At 42.5% G+C, this 21,455-nt stretch overlaps 1 protein-coding gene across 2 annotated transcripts; it reads left to right on the forward strand.

Annotated features, from left to right (window-relative positions):
• Positions 1 to 17,002: 17,002 nt before the first annotated feature.
• rpz5 (rapunzel 5) lies at positions 17,003 to 21,440 on the forward strand. Of its 2 annotated transcripts, XM_045718427.2 has the most exons (3): positions 17,072 to 17,155; positions 17,700 to 17,737; positions 19,463 to 21,440. In XM_045718427.2, exon 3 carries the CDS (start codon positions 19,532 to 19,534, stop codon positions 20,714 to 20,716), a length of 1,185 nt encoding a protein of 394 aa, XP_045574383.1. In that variant the 5' UTR covers positions 17,072 to 17,155; positions 17,700 to 17,737; positions 19,463 to 19,531; the 3' UTR covers positions 20,717 to 21,440. The 2 variants fall into 2 exon arrangements, with proteins under 2 accessions (XP_014056254.1, XP_045574383.1); XM_014200779.3 differs by lacking the exon at positions 17,700 to 17,737 and having other exon boundaries at positions 17,003 to 17,155.
• Positions 21,441 to 21,455: the final 15 nt, after the last annotated feature.

Genomic DNA, 21,455 nt, shown 5'->3' on the forward strand with positions numbered 1-21,455 from the left:
CTATTGTCAATCCAGCCTGTCAAAATTGATTGAGCGCAGTCATAGACCTTTTTTAATCATCCTCTTGTCTTCCATGCACCCTCTCTTAATGTGTCTATGGGATGTGTGAGGAAAACAGGGTTTAGGAGATTTCTTGTTGTTTACTAGGGTGATATAATAGGGTAACATTTCTCCTCTCTGAAGGTTGAGTTTCATAGTCAAGGGTATGAGTTCCATACGAAGGGTCTCATTGATCATACATTTACCACCATTGAAAAACAGGTGGTGTTTGAAGAGATTGAATGCTGCAGACCGATGGGTGTGTCAAATATTCACCATGAAAGATCACTTCTCTTCAAACACCCCATAAAACCTGTCCTGCAGACCACTGGTGAAATGCATCATCACAACAGGATAAACAATGCCACAAAATTGAATTCCATTGCCAAAATCTCCCCAATTGCAATGTCTCTTTTCATAGGCTATTTGAGTTCATGTGTTTTTTGGTTGTTGTTTTTTAATACAGGAGTGAAGCCATGTTGTCCCTCTCCATGGTCTGTTTATCACTGTAGGTTAGTGGTTAGTTCAGCTCTTATTGCAGAAACCATACAGCATAAACCCATGGAACCGCTTGTATTCATTAGTGGTTCTGTGGGCTTTTCCTGGGTAACGTCTATTGATCCATGGAGCTCTACTCCTGCATAAAGAGCTTTCTCTGTGATTTTTACTTTCACTTTCATAAAGTGTTCAAAGATTCCCATAATTCAACAGGACCACATGTAGCTAAGCAGTGGCACTGCTAAATGTCAGAGTATTGATCCCTGTCTTCCATCTCCAAATTGCCCCTAGATACGGATGAAATAGAAAAGAAGCGACGGCTGACATTTCCATTGGAATCTATGCCTATATACTTCCACTCTGTGACAATCAGGAATGAGGAGACAGGACACGAAATCCATCATGTTGTTTGCACAGAATGGCTGAGCCCCCTAATGTTAGGGGACATTAACGAACAATCAGCAACAGGTTTGTTGGATTTAATATTTTAACCTGCTCAGGAATTCTAATAAACCCTATCTAGTAGATCCAAAGTCCTGTTTAAAGACATGTTCTCCTACCAGCCACATTCTCCAGGAAGAGATAGCAGCCAATATCAATATTTCATAAACAAATGAGTGATTTGATGGAGGGCAGCATCAGAGTGGCCCTGCAGTGTCTGGATCAATGGCAGGATGGTTCTGCCTGGCTGTCTTTGCCAATCCCAGCCCAGGATAATGTTATTACCAATCAGTCCGAGTGGACCATCGACCAGCCCACTGCTCTTTTAGAGGGCTAATCTGATAAAAAGCATTAAAACATTTGTTCAGTGACCAACAGCAGCAAGTCCAGCCCAGCACTCAGGATCGACTCTGTAAAAGGTCTCTCTCCTGGCTGGAGGTTCTGCATTTAGAGGTTGGGGCTGTAGTCAGCTACGCACTTCTCTAGGAGTAGTGGTATATGGGACTCTGAAATACAGTATGGAATGTTTGTAGAACACATCTTTATGGTGAAAAGCCATGGGGAAAGTGTTTCCAGTGAATACAAAACATGTGTTTTTGCCATATGTACTGCCTCAAACAGTTCCCTCATGTTGGGCACATCCGGTCTCCCCTCGAGCCCTCAGTGGCCTCCCTTTAAGGCCCCATGAAGTTTGTGTTCGCAGTATAGACTGGATTTCCCCCAGCCAAATTCCTCTCCTCATAGCTGTTCATACATCACATCAGAATCTCAGCAGATTTGTCTGTCATCGCTCTGTCTCGCTCTCTCTCTTTCTCTATGCCCTCTCTCTCTTTCTCTATGCCCTCTCTCTCTCTCTCTCTCTCTCTCTCTCTCTCTCTCTCTCTCTCTCTCTCTCTCTCTCTCTCTCTCTCTCTCTCTCTCTCTCCCCCTTCTCTCTCTCTGCCCTCTCCCAATTCAATTTAATTCAAGGGCTTTATTGGCATGGGAAACACATAACATTGCCAAAGCAAGTGAAGTAGATAATCGCTCTCTCTTTCTCTTTCTCTTTCTCTTTCTCTTTCTCTTTCTCTTTCTCTTTCTCTTCTCTCTCTCTCTCTCTCTCTCTCTCTCTCTCTCTCTCTCTCTCTCTCTCTCTCTCTCTCTCTCTCTAGGAGATAAGAGCCAGAACTTCTTGTTTGCTCTCCTCCCCCACACTTACCCTCCTCCCCAAACTGCAAACAGAGTAGTTCCTCTTTTATACTGTTCAGTATATCAACCAATTCAGTTAGAGGACTCATCTACTGTAGCCTTGTATGAGCTGGGTGTTAAGGGCTATGGAGTGTGTGTGGGGAGGGGGCTAAGAGGCCTTCCCCCTGGGGAGTATAAGGAGTGTGAGCGAAAGCGTGAGAAAGAGGAAATGGAGGAAGGGAAATCAGGAAACCACACAGCAGCGATCTATGATTGTCAACGCACAGGAAGTAATAGTTTGGAATCTACATAGAATCCCCATCTAAACAATCCACGTCATAACTGGCTGTGTGGCTTCATAATTAGACAGTAGACTTTCAGGGAAAATGTCACATGTACAGAAGAGAACCAGCTTCAACCTCAGTCTGGGTGGTTTCCTGTAGCAGGACTATAAATAGCCCTCCAGGCTTCCTTTTATTTTTCTGTCCATACAACCATTAGCGAATTAACGTTGTACTGTAATCTGTCTATTGATCTGTGCTGTGAAACATGTGCTCTCTCTGTTCTCTCTCTCTTCTGTCTTTTTCTCTTTTCTCTCTCTTTAGCTCTCTCTCTCTCTCTCTTTACTCTCCCTCACCCCTACACGCACCCACCTCTCACTCTCTTACATGCACATATACTGTACAACCAGTCACTCCAGAACTTCAGCATGGATAAAATACAATATATACTCTTAAAATTGATTCAATATCTTACCTTGTCCTTTGAGAATGATACCATTGCAAGTTCCATGTTTGCAACTTGTATGGTATAGAATTGTCTGTCTGTAAAACAAATTAACATTCTGGAACACAACACTGGTACAAGTATAGCTATATATACCTATTTAGCAGACTTTGATGGGCATTCATGGTTACCCTATGTGACCTCTCTATTAAACCCAAACTGCTACAGACCTATATCTATCGTACCCTGCCTTTCTAAGGTCTTCGAAAGCCAAGTTAACAAACAGATTACTGACCATTTAGAATCCCACCGTAGCTTCTCCAGTATGCAATCTGGTTTCCGAGCTGGTCATGGGTGCACCTCAGCCACGCTCAAGGTCCTAAATGATATCATAACCGCCATCGATAAGAGACAATACTGTGCAGCTGTATTCATCGGCCTGGCCAAGGCTTTTGACTCTGTCATTCACAACATTCTTATCGGCAGACTCAACAGCCTTGGTTTCTGAAATGACTGCCTCGCCTGGTTTAGCAACTACTTCTCTGATAGAGTTCAGTGTGTCAAATTGGAGGGCCTGTTGTCCCGGACCTCTGGCAGTCTCTATGGGGGTGCCACAGGGTTCAATTCTCGGGCTGACTCTCTTCTCTGTATACATCAATGATGTCGCTCTTGCTGTTGGTAATTCTCTGATCCACCTCTACGCAGACGACACCATTCTGCATACTTCTGGCCCTTCTTTGGACACTGTGTTAACTAACCTCAAGACGAGCTTCAATGCAATACAATTCCTTTCGTGGCCTCCAACTGCTCTTAAATGCAAGTAAAACGAAATGCATGCTCTTCAACCGATCGCTGCCCGCACCTGCCCGCCCGTCCAGCATCACTACTCTGGACGGTTCTGATTTAGAATATGTGGACAACTTCAAATACCTAGGTGTCTGGTTAGACTGTAAACTCTCCTTCCAGACTCACATTAAGCATCTCCAATCCAAAATTAAATCTAGAATTGGCTTCCTATTTCGCAACAAAGCATCCTTCACTCATGCTGCCAAACATACCCTCGTAAAGCTGACCATCCTACCGATCCTTGACTTTGGCGATGTCATTTACAAAATAGGCTCCAACACTCTACTCAATGAATTGGATGCAGTCTATCATAGTGCCATCCATTTTGTCACCAAAGCACCATATACTACCCACCACTGCGACCTGTACGCTCTTGTTGGCTGGCCCTCGCTTCATACTCGTCGCCAAACCAACTGGCTCCAGGTCATCTACAAGTCTTTGCTAGGTAAAGCCCCGCCTTATCTCAGCTCACTGGTTACCATAGCAGCACCCACCCGGAGCACTCGCTCCAGCAGGTATATCTCACTGGTCACCCCCAAAGCCAATTCCTCATTTGGCCGCCTTTCCTTACAGTACTCTGCTGCCAATGACTGGAACGAACTGCAAAAATCACTGAAGCTGGAGACTCATATCTCCCTCACTAGCTTTAAGCACCAGCTGTCAGAGCAGCTCACAGATCACTGCACCTGTACATAGCCCATCTGTAAATAGCCCATCCAACTACCTCATCCCCATACTATATTCATTTTTTTATCTTGCACCTTTGCTCCCCAGTATCTCTACTTGCACATTCATCTTCTGCACATCTACCATTCCAGTGTTTAATTGCTAAATTGCAATTATTTTGCCGCTATGGCCTGTTTATTGCCTTACTTCGCCTTCTGGAATGGGAATGCGGACGCTCTATCCCGACGCGACCAAGACAGCGCGTCTAGCGCCTGAGGGGGGAGGTATGTTGAAGGACCACCAGAGGGCAGGCTGGGCTCACGGATAGTAGCCCAGCCAGGCATGTGAGTCAAGGTGACCAGAGGCAATTAAGCACAGCTGACGGTACTAATGACCTATTCTCTTTCCCCTACAAGAGAGAGGAGGGAACTGGCAGAGAGAGGGGAAAAAGAAAGGAAAGAGTGTTTGCTCCTCCAGAGGAGAAGACATACCTTTTGGAAGGCGAAAAGAAGAGGAAGACAAACTACCTCTGGGGAATGGCCACCAGGAGAGGGGAACTATCCACGAACGAACCATTAAGACGGTGACAAATCCGAGATTTATGTTATAGTTTAAAGATACTCGTCTTGTGTTCCTTTTTCGTGTAAAGAAGAAGATTTATGTTTTCCTTGGGAGATCATCATTGATTGTGTTGGAGTGTTTGAGTTGAAAGAAATCCCTCAATAGAGAACTTTGTTCAATTAAGAAAACCTACTCCTGACTTGTTTATTCCACCTTTCCGCTTTAGAGTAACACCAAATTACTTGGTCCGCTCACATTGGTGGGGAATGCAAGCAATAAGTGGACGAGTGACACAAGGATAAGTGAGGAAAACAAAAATCTACCAGTAGACACAGAGGAACCATTCAAGAAAGATGGATAATGCTCTACTACAACAGTTGATCACGGCACAGCAGACAACCATAGAACTCATGCAACAACAGCTGAGCCGGCGAGAAGAACCCGTGAAGCTGCTGACTATGGGCGACTAAAAACCGAGATCCTGCCCCGGTACCAGCTGACCGCCCGAGATAGAGTCGTAAAGTTCCATCAATGGACCTATGCGGCCAACCAACCCGTCCGTGCCCAGATCTTCGCACTAATACGACTAACGAAACAGTGGCTGGAACCCGGAAGGGAGTAGGACATGTCGTAGAGACCCTAGTAGTGGACAACATTTTGAGGGAATTACCCAGGGACTTAAAAAGGGTCATGGCGCAAGCAAACCTGTTGTCAGCCGACGACATAGCCCAGGCTGTGGAAACATACCGATCTACAGGGGACAAGGAGGAACGGAAGGATTCTGCAAATCCCGTACCCCGACTAACCCCGGCACGTCCGCCACCAAAACGTCCGAACACCGCTTGCTGGCGCAGTGGAGGGGGCCCTACGAAGTAACGAAAAGGGTCTCACCGGTCAATTACCTCATCAAGCAACCTGACAGGAGGAAGAAGGTCCAACTCTATCATATAAACCTGTTGAAGAAGTACCATGGAAGAGAGGAGGGGGAAGCTTTGATGGCCCTGGAGGGAAAAGGAAAAGAGGAGGCCCTACCACAGGTGCACCGTGGCCAAACTCTCCTGCCAGAGCAGTCGAGACAGCTAGACAAGCTGATTATGCAATTCGGCCGGGTATTCTCTCCCTTCCCAGGACAAACAGATGTCCTGTTTCTCCATATCCACACTGAACCCGGCAAGAAGGTGCCTATCCGGCCTTACAGGATTCCTAAGGTCGCCGAGTCATCGCTAAGAACAAGGTAAGGGAGATGCTGAGGATGAGGGTGATTGAGCCATCTACGAGTGAGTGGTCCAGTCCCATAGTCCTGGTCCCCAAACCCGATGGTAGTATGAGACTCTGCAATGACTTTAGGATGGTGAACACCATCTCTACATTCGACGCGTATCCCATGCCTCGCGTGGATGAACTCTTGGAGCGCTTAGGAAAGGCCAAGTTCATCACCACCCTGGATTTGACGAAGGGATATTGGCAAGTGCCGGTGGCTCCGGAGGATCGCCCAAAGACTGCCTTTGCCACACCGAAGGGGCTTTTTCAATATGTGAGGATACCCTTCGGACTGCATGGTGCTTCGGCAACTTTCCAATGCTTCATGGATGCCATTCTCTGGCCCCATCAAGAGTGCGCAGTGGCGTACATAGACGATGTGGTTATCCACAGCGAGGACTGGGATAGTCACCTCCTGCGACTACGGGCGGTGCTCGTGAGCCTGGAAGCTACAGGGTTGATGGCCAATCCAAAAAAATGCTGCCTGGGTCTGTCCAAAGCGGAATACCTGAGATACACCGTGGGGAATGGAAAGATACGCCCCCATGCAGAGAAGACCAGGGCAATTCGGGACCGGCCTCGACCCCAGACAAAGTGGGACGTTCTGGCCGTCTTAGGGATAACGGGATATTATCGCCGTTTCATCCCTGGATATGCAACCATTGTCACCCCCTCACAAACCTCATCAAGAAAAATCGGCCAAACCGTGTAGCATGGAAGGACAAGACGGAAGACGTCTTTCAGTTGCTAAAAGATAGCCTGTGCTCTGATCCCGTCTTGCAGGCTCCTGACTTCTCCCAAGAGTTCATTGTGCAGGTAGACGCCTCAGATACGGAGCTCAGCGCCATCCTAGCTCAGGGTGAAGGCGAAGCAGAGAGGCCTATTCTCTTCATAAGTAGGAAGCTCAGTGATCGGGAACAGAGATATGCTACTGTAGAGAAAGAGGCCCTAGCCATTAAGTGGGCCCTCGATTATCTCTGGTCCTACCTACTTGGACGTGGGTTTGCCCTCGTTACCGACCATGCTCCCCTTACATGAATGGCCGGTAAGAGAAACAATAACAGAATAGCCAGATGGTTTCTATCTTTACAACCGTTCTCTTTCCATGTCATCCACAGGGCTGGATCAAGGAACGGGACCCGGCCCTCCGGTCCGGTCCTGAGGGGGGAGGTATGTTGAAGGATATCTACCTCACTAGCTTTAAGCACCAGCTGTCAGAGCAGCTCACAGATCACTGCACCTGTACATAGCCCATCTGTAAATAGCCCATCCAACTACCTCATCCCCATACTGTATTTATTTTTTTATCTTGCTCCTTTGCACCTCACTTGCACATTCATCTTCTGCACATCTACCATTCCAGTGTTTAATTGCTAAATTGTAATTATTTTGCCGCTATGGCCTGTTTATTGCCTTACTTCGCCTTCTGGAACGGGAATGCGGACGCTCTATCCCGACGCGACCAAGACAGCGCGTCTAGCGCCTGAGGGGGGAGGTATGTTGAAGGACCACCAGAGGGCAGGCTGGGCTCACGGATAGTAGCCCAGCCAGGCATGTGAGTCAAGGTGACCAGAGGCAATTAAGCACAGCTGACGGTACTAATGACCTATTCTCTTTCCCCTACAAGAGAGAGGAGGGAACCGGCAGAGAGAGAGGGGAAAAAGAAAGGAAAGAGTGTTTGCTCCTCCAGAGGAGAAGACGTACCTTTTGGAAGGCGAAAAGAAGAGGAAGACAAACTACCTCTGGGGAATGGCCACCAGGAGAGGGGAACTATCCACAAATGAACCATTTAAGATGGTGACAAATCCGAGATTTATGTTATAGTTTAAAGATACTCGTCTTGTGTTCCTTTTTCGTGTAAAGAAGAAGATTTAGAGATCCTCATTGATTGTGTTGGAGTGTTTGAGTTGAAAGAAACCCCTCAATAGAGAACTTTGTTCAATTAAGAAAACCTACTCCTGACTCGTTTATCCACCTTTCCGCTTTAGAGTAACACCAAATTACTTGGTCCGCTCACATATATTTTAATTACTTCGCCACCATGGCCTTACTTCCCTTATCTTACCTCATTTGCACACACTGTATATAGACTTATTTTTCTACTGTATTTATTGACTGTATGTTTGTTTATTCCATGTGTAACTCTGTGTTGTATGTGTCGAACTGCTTTGCTTTATCCTGGCCAGGTCGCAGTTGTAAATGAGAACTTGTTCTCAACTAGCCTACCTGGTTAAATAAAAGGGGAAAAAAACTACCAAAAAAACATTAATTTTAAACGCTGTGGCAGTCCTCTCTTCCTATGAATGGTATTAGTTGTTTGGCTGACAGAATGGGCCTGTGTGTGGAAGACTGGGGTCCACAGCAGGAGGCCATGGCCAATGACACTGGAACAATTAGGCATGTGAAGGAATCACATCACTGTTTGGCTGACCACCTCCCCTTCTCAAATACTGATGAGGCCAGATTCTAAAGAGAGCTACACTGCCCACTGAGTTGTGTGCAATTCAATCAAGCAAATAGACCTCAGAATATGTTTTGAGACACAATAGAATGTACAATCTGGTTACAATGAAACAGATTATTGGAATGTAGCTGTTGTCCACATTTTCTAACATTGCTCCTACCTGCGTGAATTAGAGACATTTTAATGTATGAGCCGCTCTGCTGAAACTTGCAGTAAAATGCAATCCTGAAATTGGGGGGGTAAAAACATATGCTTAAACAAGATTTACAACAGTCAGAGTAATTTAATTTTCAATTTGTATGAAGGTGGTTCACTTGGTTTGTAAGGGCAAGAATGACCTTTCGGATTAATTTGTCTGCAATCAATAAGCAGCCCTATGAACCTTTATCTGTTTCCTCTGATCTAGCCTGAGTTTGTATCAATCCGTGGGAGTGGCTGATGGCTTAGCCCTGTTTGTGTGGTTGAGAGACAGACTAGCGTCCCTCACCACCAGAGCGGCTGTGTGCATACAGATCAGTGGCTTCCCACTGGGCACAGACATCAATTCAACGTCTATTCCACATTGGTTCAATGTAATTACATTGAAATGGCGTGGAAACAACGTTGACTCAACAGTGTGGCCCAGAGGGTTATGACTCAGATTGGTCAAAGTTCTGTTAGAGCGCAGCATTTATGGATGATTAACCTACTGTACTTAACAACACATGACAGAGGGAATGGGAGAGTGAGAAATTGTATTTGTTAGTGGCGTTAATCATTATCAAATAGTTCATTGCCATAGCAGCATTGTTTACCTGGTGTCCACAGAACATATTTAAACTGAAAAATGTAAAAAGTAAAAGCAATGTTTTCTGTAACACACATAACTTTAATGTATTGTAGCCTATAATTATTTTAATAATGTTGCCTCACTGTGAGTACAGTTTGTTCAACACCATTGCTCAGCCGTAGTGCAGGGAAGTATTGGCACAAAGGAGTGGTCCTCATTTGTTTGTCACTTTCATTTAATTTCCTGTGGGACCTCCCTCATTCACCAGGGGAAGCCTTAAATCAACCAAGTGGTGCTGAATCTCCTGAATCCAAGTTGTCTGTCGTCATGTTATATGTTCTGTGACCTGGAAACATCTGCAGGACAGAGGACAGTGAGAAGCTATCCTTGCAGCTGAAGACAGAGCAGTACACTTCAACTTTAACCTATACTTTTTTTGTTACATTGAGATATCACAGTTTATGCTCATATTAGAACTCACATACAGTGCCTTCAGAAAGTATTCATACCCCTTGACTTATTCCACAATGTGTTGTGTTACAGCCTGAATTCAAAATCGATAAAATATTTTAAGAAATCTCACCCATCCATACAAAATACCCTATAATGACAGTGTTTTTTCTTACATTTATTAAAATGAAATGAAGAAATATCACATTTACATAAGTATTCACACCGCTTACTCAATACTTGGTAGAAGCAGCTTTGGCAGCGATTGCAGCTGTGAGTCTTTCTGGGTAAGTCTCTAAGAGCTTTCCACAACTGGATTGTTCAACAAATGCCCATTATTCTTAAAAAAAATATTCAAGCTCTGTCAAACTGGTTGTTGATCATTGCTAGACAGCCAGATGCAGGTCTTGCAATAGATTTTCAAGTAGATTTAAGTCAAAACTATAACTTGTATACTCAGGATCATTTACACTCTTCTTGGTAAGCAACTCCAGTGTAAATTTGGACTTGCGTTTTAAGTTATTGTCCTGCTGAAAGGTGAATTAATCTCCCAGTGTCTGGTGGAAAGCAGACAAAACCAGGTTTTCCTCCAGGATTTTGCCTGTGCTTAGCTCCATTCCGTTTATTTTTTATCCTGAAAAACTCCCCAGTCCTTAACGATTACAAGCATACCCATAACATGATGCAGCCACCACTATGATTGAAAATATGGAGAGTGGTAGTCAGTGATGTGTTGTATTGGATTTGCCCCAAACATAACACTTTGTTTTCAGGACAAAAAGTTAATTGATTTGGCACATTTTTTGCTGTATTACTTTAGTGCCTTGTTGCAAATAGGATACATGTTTGGAATATTTTTTATTCTGTACAGGCTTCCTTCTTTTCACTCTGTCAGTTAGGTTAGTATTGTGGAGTAACTACAATGTTGTTGACCCATCCTCAGTTTTCTTCTATCACAGCCATTAAACTCTGTAACTATTTCACAATGATGACAATGGTGACTTGTCATCATTGTGAAATTCCTGAGCGGTTTCCTTCCACTCCGGAAACTGAGTTAGGAAGGATGCCTATATCTTTGTAGTGACTGCATGTATTGATACTCCATCCAAGTGTAATTAATAACTTCACCATGCTCAAATGGATATTCAATGCTGCCTTTTTTACCATCTACCAATAGGTTCCTTTCTTTGTGAGGCATTGGAAAACCTCCCTGGTCTTTATGGTTGAATCTGTGTTAGAAATTCACTGCTGATGAGGGACCTTACAGATAATTTTATGTGTGGGGTACAGAGATGAGGTAGTCTTTCAAAAAGCATGTTAATCACTATTATTGCACACAGAGTAAGTCCATGCAAGTTAGTATGTGATTTGTTAAGCACATTTTTACTCCTGAACTTATCCAGGCTTGCCATAACAGAGGAGTTGAATACTGATTGTGTCACGATCGTCGTAATAACATTCGGACCAAAGCGCAGGGTGATATGGGTTCCACATGTTTATTGAATGAAACGCACAAAAACAATAAAGAACGAACGAAACGTGAAACAAATTAAGTGCTCACAGGCAGCTACACATAAACAAGATCCCACAAAACACAGCGGGGAAATGGCTGCCTAAATATGATCCCCAATCAGAGACAACGAAAAACAGCTGCCTCTGATTGGGAACCATACCAGGCCAACATAGAAATAAACAACCTAGATTACCCACCCTAGTCACACCCCGACCTAACCAAAATAGAGAATAAAAAGGCTCTCTATGGTCAGGGTGTGACAGATTGACTCAAGACATTTCAGCTTTTCATTTTTTATTAATATGTAAAAAAGTTCTAAAAACATAATTTCACTTTGACATTATGGGATATTTTGTGTAGGCCAGTAACAAAAAATCTAAATGTAGTCAATTTTAAATTCAGGCTGTAACACAACAAAATGTGGACAACGTCAAGGGGTGTTGTAACGTTTGTTGTGTGTGGAGGACCAAGACACAACAGGGAAGTGTATACTCATCTTCTTTTTAATATTGAAGAAGGTGAAACAAAATGAAACCCGTATACAATTACGAAAACGACACTAACAGTGCTGTCATGTGAAGAACACAAAACAGAATACAACTACCCACAAACCACAATACAAACACACCCCTAATTATAGGACCTTCAATCAGAGGCAACGATAGACAGCTGCCTCCAACTGAAGGCCCCAACACCAATTAACTAAACATAGAAATACAAATGACTAGACAGAACATAGAAATAAACTAACATAGAACAATAACCAAAACCCTGGGCTAATAAATCAAATACCCCTCTCTACATGGACACATACACACAACCACCCTGAACCACATAAAACAAATACCCCCTGCCACGTCCTGACCAAACTAAACACTAACAAATCACACCTTTACAGGTCAGAACGTGACAGGTGTGAAAACTTTCTGAAGGCACTGTATGTTGTTGACACAGGCATATGTTGAGGCACCTACAGTATCTGGCTGTGATCCAACCTTGGAGCCTCCGGCTTTATCTCACGTCTCATAGCACTCACTATGCCTGAGAAGCACTTTCATGGCTGTTGATCAACCCTTTTTCTAATGGACTGTCATTCCAACCCACATTTGTTTTCCCATGGGAGTTGCTCAAATCCGGGATGATGGGTGCTAAATCCTCTCTTAAAAGTAACAACTTTTTGTTTGCATAGCAATCCCTCATTCCAAGTAACACAACAATACACTGTGATCATGTGGAATAAAGGACGGTTTCTTTTTATATAAACAGCAAACAATTTTGACCTATAACTGTATTTTCATGTGTTTCTCAAAGGCCAGTTTTGTTGTTACTATAGGCTGCTTAGTCATAGTAAATAACTGTACAATCTTTCTAAATTGCCTGCAAATTAAATACCAGTGAAGTCAGGGGCAACAATAATCCACAAACCAGACAATTCATGTCATGAAAGGCTCTTCCAGTTTACCCTCATCCAACCATATTCAAGACAACTATTTATAGAACAAGTACATCATGTTTATCCCTATTATGCAAAACTGTGTCTATTTATTGCCCAAACACCGACAAGCATACATTTTATCCCTTCTCTGGCAAAGTGGCACCTTCTGTCTTAGAAGAGACACTGGGGGGCTTTCCAGTGAACTAAAGTGACATCTTGTGGTAAGGAGGAAACACTATAGCTAGAGACCAAGGTCAGAAAGATCAAGTGTGGTCAATAGCATTGAGCTAATCTTCTATTTCAACAGCCATTCAACATGATAAGACACAACCGTTTTTGATAACCTTTCATTTGAGGAAATATAATGTACATGCTAATCAAGTCCACACACCTCTCAATATTGGAGGGCCAAGGCCGTGCTGTGCCTATTGTCTATTTTTAGTTGAACCCTGGGTTGAATTGAAACAATAGCTATTGATGTCTTCACAAATGTTATATAGGCCTAAATATTGATGATATATGACTTAGAAAGTACGGTTACATTTCATTTGCTCTGTTAAACCTACCCTTTGAAATTACTTTGATAGCAACAGGGAATCTATTTTGTCATTAAACAGGGAAGCTATTTAATTATCATTCTCACGATAGCACATTGGTAATAGTCAGTGACAAATATAAGCAGGGCTTGGATATAATCTTGGATGGGAGACCAAATTAATATATGTACGTAGATCATTTCTCCAGTAGGTGTTGCCCAGCCTATTGTTTTTATTTTCTGATAGTCGATATACAGTAACGTTGAAGATCTGAACATTGTTTTGAAGGTACATATTCAACATATTTGTCTATGTTGGAAATTGCTTACCATGATGACATAATCCTGTAGTTGAAATTTCCATGTCACAATACCTTGACAAATGACCTTGAAACAAAGTTGTGCCTAGTGGGGTGTAGGATCTTAATTTGACCAGTTCCTTCTCAAGAATAAAATAATCCTGCAGCAGGAGGATTTGATTATTTTAAAACAAAAGGGATGATTTCTAACTGGAAATTTGTTTTGATCTGCTTCAGTAGGCTATAGTTTAGGTGTAGCCTACGGATGCATTTCAGATTCACTTGTATGTAGTGGAGACCAATATATATCTTGTCTTATTAAGTTATATAAAATAATGGTTGTTAATGTGTATGGCTGCGTTTCGGATACATTTTTGTACATTTGAATGTAGCAGTTGTAGGATCTACAGTAGTAGGACATTTATTCTGTCTGGTGCTTTAGCGTTTGATCGAGCGAGAGAGAAAGAAAACTGTGGGTTTTCAGTGAATTTATGTAAATCCCGAGACTCATTTGAATGCGGTGAAGGAATATTCTCAGCGACAACAGAGTGATCAAATTAAGATACCACACCTGTACATGACATAAGTGACCTAATAACTAAGCAGTATACCATGCCATGAAATGAAATTATGTTGTGATATTACAGTTTATGCTCATGTTAGCACTCACATATGTTGATGATACAGACATATGATGTTGATGCACCTAAAGTATCTGGCTGTGACCAAACCTTGGAGCCTCCAGCTGTATCTCACGTCTTATAATGTAGCACCCACTATGCCTGAGAAGCAATTTCATTTTTTTTGTTTTTGCTCAACCCTGTTTCTAGTAAACTGTCAATCCAACCCACATTTGTTTTCCCATGGGAGTTGCTCAAATCCAGGAATGACGGGTGCTAAGTCCTCTCTTAACATTAACAAATGATAGCCCAAGGACATCCTGTCTATCTCCATTATGCACAAATATGTATATTTATTGCCTAAACAGAGCCCCCCCCCCCCCCCCCCCCATAGCTAGAGACCAAGGTCAGAAAGTGTGGTCAATAGTATTGAGGTACTCTTCTATTTCAACAGCCATTCAACATGATAAGACACAACCGTTTTTGATTACCTTTTGTTGTGGAAATTCTTACACAGGGACACTCAAAGTCAATCTTAATGAATCGTTGTTTATTGCCAGCGTGCTGGAGAGGCTCCAACCAACTCAATGCACCATAGTACACGTCATTCAGGAACTCTGCCTGGGAAGTCCCAGCAGTTGTCGTATATATGGCTATACACAGACAAGTTATATTTGTATGATTTAGCATAATGAATGAATCATTACCGTTTTGTTTCATCCATGTGACCGACCAATACTGGTTCATGACACGTGACAGACCAATACCTCACGAGACTTCATTCTCTCTAAGCTGAGACCTTGAAACTGAGATATCTTTCGTTCGTTCTCAAAACAAGATCTGGGCGTACTGCCAAATTGCAGCTACCGATAGTGAGGATTTGTACAGTCAGCCACTTGCATGAACACAGACATTCGTTATTTAGAACAGCACATGAATAGAACACAGAAATGTGTTATAAGAATAGCACAAACATAAACATTTCCCTTACACTTTCATTTGAGGAAATATACTGTACATCCTAATCAAGTCTGGAATTATTAGGGATAGCAGGTAAAGCATTGGACATGTGCCTCTGTGCCTCACCGTCAATCATGAGATTCTGTTGAGCTTTTAGTTATATAGACTAAACCAGCATAGAATGATCATCAAAGAGAAGACAAAGAAGTTCAAAGTGTACCATAATGTCTGCAGATTCACTATGCACATAAAGTACTGAGAGAAATAATGTTTATTCCACCTGTTTATTAACATTAAAGCTGTTGAACAGGAAGGTTAAGTTGATATGGCTATTAGCTGAGTAAAACCAGACGAAACATCAGCTAAAAATACACTGACCTGTCTGGCACACCTTGTTCACCTGGTTGTCATTATTTTAATGACTTTACCATTGTTCCACCTTGTCTGCTTAAATCCCCTACAAAGGCCATGATTTTTAAATGAGGCCCTATTTTCCATTGATAACACTTTATGTGAGATGGAATCTTTCTGAAGTTTCCAGTCTGTTGTTTCCAGTTCTCTTTACTTCAAAAATGAACTACAAAACCTGTTGCCAAATGGGTAATGAATGAATGATTTAGGATTTTCACACACTGGATAGTGAATACATTTTTAACAGGATAGGGGACATCTCAAATTACGTAATGTGGAATATTTGGGAAGTAGGATTCAGGAAGTAAGCTTTGCTTCATCACACTGATGCCTCCTAGTCAGCGTGTCTCCCAGCGTCTGTCAATACCACCCATCACGCCACCTACCGTTGAGCCCCTGCGAAACATATCCTCCCCTTTCCGATGGTAATGACTTAGCATAGTGTGACATCTGACAGCGGGACAATACAGGGAGACCCAAAAAAACACTGGGGGTAGCCGGCGTGCTCGCCAACTCCTCCTCAATATGACTGACCATCCTGACTTCACGACAGATATCCCTCCTCTTCCTCTATCTCCTCCTCTTCAATGTTAACTGGACTGATTGGTCATATCAGGCAGTGTGTGACGGTCAGAGCTGAAGCACAAAGACAGTGGGTGAGCGCTGTCTCCCATGGTGTGGATACAGAGACACAGAGGTCCTTTCACTGCTCTGTTCAGTGTTCTGCTCACTGTGACGGAGTGACTCTGAGAGCACTGCAGCTCCAGGGTGTATTTCAACTCCATTACTACGCCTCAATCCAAATGTCCAATAACTTGCCTTCAATGACAATGCATTTCCAAGGTTCAAAGAGTAACAAAATGTCACACGATTTAGCTCTGATGTCCCTTATGTGTGCTATTTTGAAAATACCAAAAACTGCCTCTGTTTAGGGAACTGCAATTGCTTATCGGTAAAAATCCTTGCTTACTTTACAGAACTCAGTGGCCTTGTTTAGCAGGCACACTGTTAAAAGAGGCAAGAAGCAGTGGCCATAGCAACCTCAGTGGAGACAGAACAAGCAGTGTTTTGTATTTGTGACAAAGGACTGCTTGGCTTTCCCTGTTTCTGCTCTCCTGCGCACTTGCACGGTTGGACGCACACATGCACACGCACACACATAGTCCTCCAGACCCTGTGTGAATGGCAGGGTGGTGTCCTTGCATGGGCAATGTTTACAGGATGTTATCTGTCTCGGTGCCTGCCCCTCATCCCTCTGAGTGGGTTCCCGTTGGAATGCAGAGAGGGGATGGAGGAGTTCCAAAGGGGGAGTGACGGGAGAGAGAGAGAGAGAGAGAGAGAGAGAGAGAGAGAGAGAGAGAGAGAGAGAGAGAGAGAGAGAGAGAGAGAGAGAGAGAGAGAGACTACATATACATCCCAACACTAGGAGGCTGGTGTTCATAGGCACAGCTGGACTGTTGGATAACTGGACTTCACCCCTCTGTATACTTTATTGGTGAGTTTCTTCCTCTTTTCTTTATCAACCTCCATTTTGTCTCTCTCTCCGGGAAGTTTGAATTTCCATCAAGGGTGTTAAGTTTTGTTTACCCAGATTTTCTATTCTTTGATGACCTGATCTTGTTTGAGAAGTATAGAGTACCTCTGAGACCTATATGAAAAAGTGAGGAACTGGTTTTGAAAGACAATTCTTTTTTGTGCACTGACAAGACAAACAGGTGAAATTGAAGTGCAATTTGAGATGTTGGGAAAGCATTGTTAACGGATGTGGTCTTGCTGGGATCTCATGACTCAAGGATGTGGTCTCCATAAGAGCTCTATAGGCTGGTTTCTTTCCCAAGTGGCAAGGAAAATAATGGGTAGCAATACAATTTTACTCAGCACTCCTATGTTCAAAGAATTTGAGAGAAGTTGAGTGATATTGAAAAGAAGGCAAAATGCCTCCTGTTGGTTACAAAAATAGTTTGGGGCTCGCCTTTTTCTTCCTCTTAATTGTACCCTTGGACTACCAGTCTCACAGTCAACAATTTTTGTTTCACTAGTGAAGACTTGACATATCCTAAACCAGGACAATTGCTCAGTAAGTATTTTCCTTCACTATTATTTTTTATTAGAATGCCTTCAGTTCAATGTGGTGATGAGTCACAAGTGAATTCTACAAAATATTTCAAAATTCAAATTATTTCATGTACTCTTAACATTTTTTTTTAACATGTTATAACTTAAAAATGGGATAGCAATAACTGGTGATGTTAGCTTATTTAATAGGACTAACGTAATTAGTACAGTGGTAGTCCTTGGGAAAGCATGTAAAATGACACCATTCATCTTGCCATGCAGCAATACCTGGTAAGCCCATGGTCTATGGGTGTACATATGAATCTGTATTTTGTGTTTTTCCTGTAAATGTAAATGCCTGATGCTACATTGTACATAGAGTTGCTGTGAATTCAATGACCCAATTGCATTTCAATTAACTGACATTTTAGTGTGTGGGAGAAGAAAAAAAAATTCAGTACAGAACAAGTGCAGTGGTGGATTTTTTTTCCTTGGATCTGGGTGTGCCTTTTTTCTGTAGTGGATATTGTCTCAGGGGAATGAGATATGTTTGAGTTAATCTCTTCTGTGTATTTTACATTGAAAATAATATGTTCACAAAGTAAATACCCTTTTTTCCCAGGTTGTGGACATCTGTGTTTGATTTGGGTCTTGGCTATTGTTAGGCTTGTCAATTCAACTCCAAAAAGCCAGCACTGCAGTGTTGCGCAACTCTCCACGTCATAAAGTGAGAGTACACACACTGCTTTTGATATTTGCTCTGAGTCCCCATAAACATTCAGTATGTTAATTTTAAATCATGGTTTGAAGTGAGTCAGTGCCACCGAAGCTGTGATCGAGTCCTGTCATAAACCTGTCATAAACCTGAGACTCTGGGTGTGGCATGAAACTAGACTCTTGCATGTCCCAACATGTTCTCCATTTGTTTTATTGCTGAGAGTAGCTTGTTCTATTTGACTCCAACTGTCTGTGTTAGATGCTGTTCGTGTTTTCTGTGCTAGATACGATCAGTGGTGGAAAAAGTATCAAATTGTCATACTTGAGTTAAAGTAAAGATATCTTAATAGAAAATGACTCAAGTAAAAGTGAAAGTCACCCAGTAAAATACAACTATTTGGTTTTTAAAATACTTAAGTATCAAAAGTAAATGTAATTTGTAAAATATACTTAAGTATCAAAAGTAAAAGTATAAATCATTTCAGATTCCTTATATTAAGCAATCCAGATGGCACCATTATCTGTTTTTTTTATATTTACAGATAGCCAGAGACACACTCCAACACTCAGACATAATTTACAAACGAAGCATGTGTGTTTAGTGAGTCCGCAAGATCAGAGGCAGTAGGGATGACCAGGGATGTTCTCTGACCATTTTCCTGCCCTGCATTCAAAATGTAACAAATACTTTTGGGTGTCAGGGGAAATGTATGGAGTAAAAAGTATATTATTTTCTTTAGGAATGTAGTAAAAGTTAAAGTAAAAGTTGTCAAAAATATAAATAGTAAAGTACAAATATCCAAGAAAATTACTTAAGTAGTACTTTCAAGTATTTTTACTTAAGTACTTTACACCACTGAAGACGATGATGATCGAGTCATCTCCAACACAAACTTCTTCAAACTAATAACCAGCTAATCCTTACAAATAAAAAAAGACCAAATCTGATGTTGCTGCCTTAACACATGTATTATTTCACCTCAACAAACCTTCACAAGAGTTTTATCGTTTGTTCCTCTTTCTCTTTCAGACATCAACATAGTCAAAGATTCTTTGAAGACCTAGTTGGCCATTGTTACTTTGTGACAAAGCCCTCAAAATGACCAGTGTGGCAGAATGGCTCGTGCAGAACAGGGGCAAGATCGAGAAGGGGGTGGAGATCATGGGACAGGCCTCCGCAGTCCTGGCAGCCACTGTGGGTCAGCTCCATCCCGTCCTGGAGGCCGTGTTTGTAGCCTCCTCTGAGATCCTCAGCAACCCGGAAGGGCAGGATGCCCGTTACCTGACTGAGCAGTTCAGCATGGTCAACCAAAAACTGGAAGGCATCCAGGCTGAGATTGAACAAATCGCCCTGGAGCTGCAGAGGACCTCCTTGAATAAGCAGAACTTTGACCGTGAGGCACAAATGCTCAGCCAATACGAAAAGTTCCAGGACTTTGTCAACGCCAAGCCCAAGTTCAAAGAGAAGAAGATGGAGAAGTTCCTCAGCCATTATGAGAACACGGACACGGACTTGAACCTGGACGCGCTCTATAATGCCGTTACCGGGGACAATACCTCAGGTGACCCCATGCTGGAGACAGTGGTTTCCACAGAACAAAGGAGTAGAAGGGCGGTAGAAGATTTCTGTGCCAGGCTTAAGAAGCTCTTTGTGGTGGGCATCATTGCTGTCATGGGTTATGCCAGCCTCAAGGAAGGGGTTGTGGGGGATGAGATGGTGAAGAAGTGGCAGGAGCGTATGGAAGATGTTGAGAACCGCATGAAAGCAGCGGTGGATGATTGCACTGAAAACTTCGCCGATCAAGCCAAATTGGACATGGAACACCAGCTTCAGGAGAAACCTGGCAGTGTTGACCTTGACTTCACCAAATCCCTATTGGACACACTTATTAAGAAATATGACTGGGTTAGCTGGTCTATCAGGGTCTTCAATGACAAGGAGCGCATTGTCTTTTTCAACTGGCTAGCTGGAAAGAAGTACCATGGCAGTGGAGGAGGAGCTAATTACTTTGATGTGTTGACCAAGAACAACATCAAAGTGGTGATCTCTTTCAGTGTTCAGCCTAAGCCTATCAACAAGGGTCAGATTCAGCAAGAAATTGAGGGGCAGAAACTGAAGGGGAACATGATGGATGTGGCTCAGGTCCTCAGCAGAAGTCTCCCCAACTGCTTGGTGCATGCTGTCAGCCACTATAAGGAAGTGGTGGAGACCAACAACTTCCAAGAGGATTGTTACTACTATGGAAAACACAAAAAAGCGTACTTATGCATTCATCCTGAGTAGCTTTTTTTAAAACAGTGCAATGGAAAATAGAGTAGATATAATGGGGAAAACTACAAATACAATTCATGAATGTTTATAACTGAGTTTAGAGATGTTTTTATTGATATCTCAAACCTAGCTGATGCTTTAGCTAGGTTTGATGCTTTAGATTTTGGGGGGAAAAACAATGGATAGTGAACTGTCTTATGCAAAATTTCAAGGCGAAGAAATATAACCAATTTTCAGTACGGCGCCTCGATCTCTTTGAAGACTGAATGCGGCCCTCTGGGCAAAATTTATTTCACACATCTGGTTTAAACTATCAGGATTTGTACATGTGTATTAATGGACATATATGAGACATTTTATGTCAGGCTGTGGCTATCTACTCAACAACAGTGACAACGCATGAGAATGTAGTACTTCCTCTTACCAAAGAGAATAGTAAGATACCTTATTCTACCTGCATTCCAGTATTTCATGATGATCATACTGTAAATTAGCACACCAGCCAGCGTAATAATGTGTTATGTAAGCTTACCGCAAACAACTATTTCTCCTCATCAATGTACTGAGGACTTACTCAAGCTCCTTTGAAAAATGCTGTTGATAGACGCACCACACGGTCCAAATCTATAGCCTTACCACATTACATCTCTGTCTGTATTCACACATTTGATATCCTTCATATAGCTATAAAATGTTTATGGTCTTCTTTATTCATAATAAACCACAATTTAAAGGACATTGTTATCACTGG

Source organism: Salmo salar, chromosome 05, assembly GCF_965601325.2.
Source record: "Salmo salar chromosome 05, fSalSal1, whole genome shotgun sequence".
Classification (NCBI taxonomy): domain Eukaryota; kingdom Metazoa; phylum Chordata; class Actinopteri; order Salmoniformes; family Salmonidae; genus Salmo; species Salmo salar.